The 2,408-nt window shown below is 33.1% G+C and overlaps 1 protein-coding gene across 1 annotated transcript; it reads right to left on the bottom strand.

Moving 5' to 3' along the window:
* Positions 1-1,252: 1,252 nt before the first annotated feature.
* On the bottom strand, positions 1,253-1,853 carry LOC119642264. Its single transcript, XM_038041350.1, has 3 exons — positions 1,774-1,853; positions 1,519-1,700; positions 1,253-1,445 (listed from the first exon to the last, which is right to left on the bottom strand). Exons 1-3 carry the CDS (start codon positions 1,839-1,841, stop codon positions 1,342-1,344), a joined length of 354 nt encoding a protein of 117 aa, XP_037897278.1. The 5' UTR covers positions 1,842-1,853; the 3' UTR covers positions 1,253-1,341.
* Between the last annotated feature and the right edge of the window lie 555 nt (positions 1,854-2,408).

Genomic DNA, 2,408 nt, shown 5'->3' with positions numbered 1-2,408 from the left:
CTCTCTCTCTCTCTCTCTCTCTCTCTCTCTCTCTCTCTCTCTCTCTCTCTCTCTCTCTCTCTTTCTTTCTTTCTTTCTTTCATTCTTTCTTTATTGTTTACATCCGTAATTCGTGTAAAGCTCTTAAATTCAATAAAGTGCAAAAAACTTCTTTTTTAAAGTGAAATTGAAAAAAAAAACAAGTAAGAAAATTCGGTTGGAACCGAATTTTTTATATCCACCACGTGCTCTATAACATGAAGTGCCCGCAGCTGATTTATTCTATTTTCAAAACAAAAATTGCGTGTGCCATGAAAATTTAGGTCAATTCCAAATTCTTTTGCACATTTGTAGGCAATATCTTTATTTTCGCTAACGGAAGGATGTTTAGGGCAAATGCTACAAGCTACGCAAATAGACAGGCGGACATGTTTAGGTGCATTCCAAATTTAAAACCCGCCAAGAATTTGCACACTTTACGAGGTTTTTGAAACTTGTTGCTACGCTTTATGAAGGTATTGAAAAAATTATTAAATTTTGATACATTATAATATTGGGTAATCGTGGCCGATTCTTTCTATTTTTATGTATAAATGCTAAAACATCGCCCACAGAATATGCGTTAAAATTTTTGTACGTTTATTTACTATTGTTTATGAGTAATGAGCTAAAAAGCAATTTTTCATTGCTTCATCAAACGTGAAATCTTATAACACTAAAGTGCTCCAGCAATACCCATAGTAGAGATTAAATCTTTACAACCCGTAAATCAAATCTTGCACACCCAGCGTATTAATCAAGTACGCAAAGAAATCGAAAACATTTTGTCTATGGCGAGAATGTTAATAGAAAGGGCCATTGGAACGAGAGTGAAGGGGAGAAAGGAATGGCAGGAGAGCGGGAAGGAGCAGAGAAAGAAGAGAAAGAAAAAGGTGAGGAAAAGTAAGAGAAAGAAACGAGTGAAAAGAAATGTAATTGAAACATGTCCAGCATTTGTATAACTTTTTGGAATAATAACTGCCACAGTCAAACGTTTTACGGACATAGACATCTTATTAGAACTTTTTCAGTTGTTTGAAGTTTATACTCATTGTGGAAATGATCAGATGGGGTTCCAGAAGCTTCCTTCTCGACGTTGCAGGTGTCATCCGCCGGCGCGGATATAAAGGAAGAAAGGGAAGCAATTAGAACTTTTTCAAAGTTTGCATTTAAAGGCTTTTTTTTTATTTTCCATTAAAAATGATTAAGAGTTAAACTTAAACAATTGGTTAAGAAAGAATTCTTCTAGTTGTTCTAAGTAAATTACAATTAATTTGATTTAAATAAAATTCTTAAACTCTAAGTTATTTCTCTATCATTATATTACAAGCCTTGCGCTCCAATAGAATCAATAAACTGAGACATTTGTCGCTTATTGGTTAATTTCCAAGAAATACCAGCTATACATGATATGAAAATTCCAATGCCTGCGTTACAAATTGTCGATTTCTTTACAGTACATCCATTGGATTATCTTGGTTATCACATTAGATTGCTTACCGATTAAAAGTATAGCTTCACTAGTTTCGTCTTGTATTGCCTTGGAAACCAAACACAATAGAAATAGACCGCTAAGTAAACAAAATGAACCGATTACGACAGCAATTGTGATGAATATTAAAACGGGATCTTTAAGAGCATCATTGAAAAATGAAGCACAAAAACTGTTTTGCTTGAAGCCGCTAAAAATGGATGCAAAAAAAAAAAAAAAAAATTATCCAAAATTGTGTAAATATATCTACTTAAAATCCACACCATGACTGCTCGTATGTTGGTGGTCTAGAGCAGACGGCAGAAACCGGTTGCACACGTCCTACTTCCATAATAAAGAGAATGTAACTAAACTGCTATTTTTAAGTTTATATGTTGAAGAGAGACAGAGGGAATCCGGTGTTTTATGATTCAGTTAACTAAAACGCTCAAAAATATCATTAGAACATTTTTGCTTTGTTGCGACACGACGAGTCATTATAAAAATAAAACATGCAATGTACGTGCTTAGCTATACAATCCTTATAGTTCCGGCTCACCCCCCTATACACTAGTGTTTGCTTTCTTTATTGATTATAAAAATTATTTTTAGTTTTAATGAAGTCGCGTGCTCCATGTTTAATCAAAGCAATGTTAAAATACATATGTTGAGATCAAGAAATAAAACAACACACTTTTTGTAAGATTTGATGTGTAAAGAGATAGGTTGAGAGAGAAGTACATATGTGGAATATTGTCTTTCTCCACTAAGTATTAGCAGAGATAAGTCAGAAAACAAGGGTAAAATTTTATTTTTAATTGAATAGAAAACTAAAAACATTTGTAGAAATATGTCATCAAATCGACTAAATAATACCTTACATCAATGGCGTACGAAAAAGCCGTTAGTATTTTTTTGA

The sequence above is a fragment of the Glossina fuscipes genome, unplaced genomic scaffold (assembly GCF_014805625.2).
Source record: "Glossina fuscipes isolate IAEA_lab_2018 unplaced genomic scaffold, Yale_Gfus_2 221, whole genome shotgun sequence".
Classification (NCBI taxonomy): domain Eukaryota; kingdom Metazoa; phylum Arthropoda; class Insecta; order Diptera; family Glossinidae; genus Glossina; species Glossina fuscipes.
Note: the sequence above shows the minus strand (reverse complement) of the source record. Positions and strands in the feature narration are given on the sequence as shown.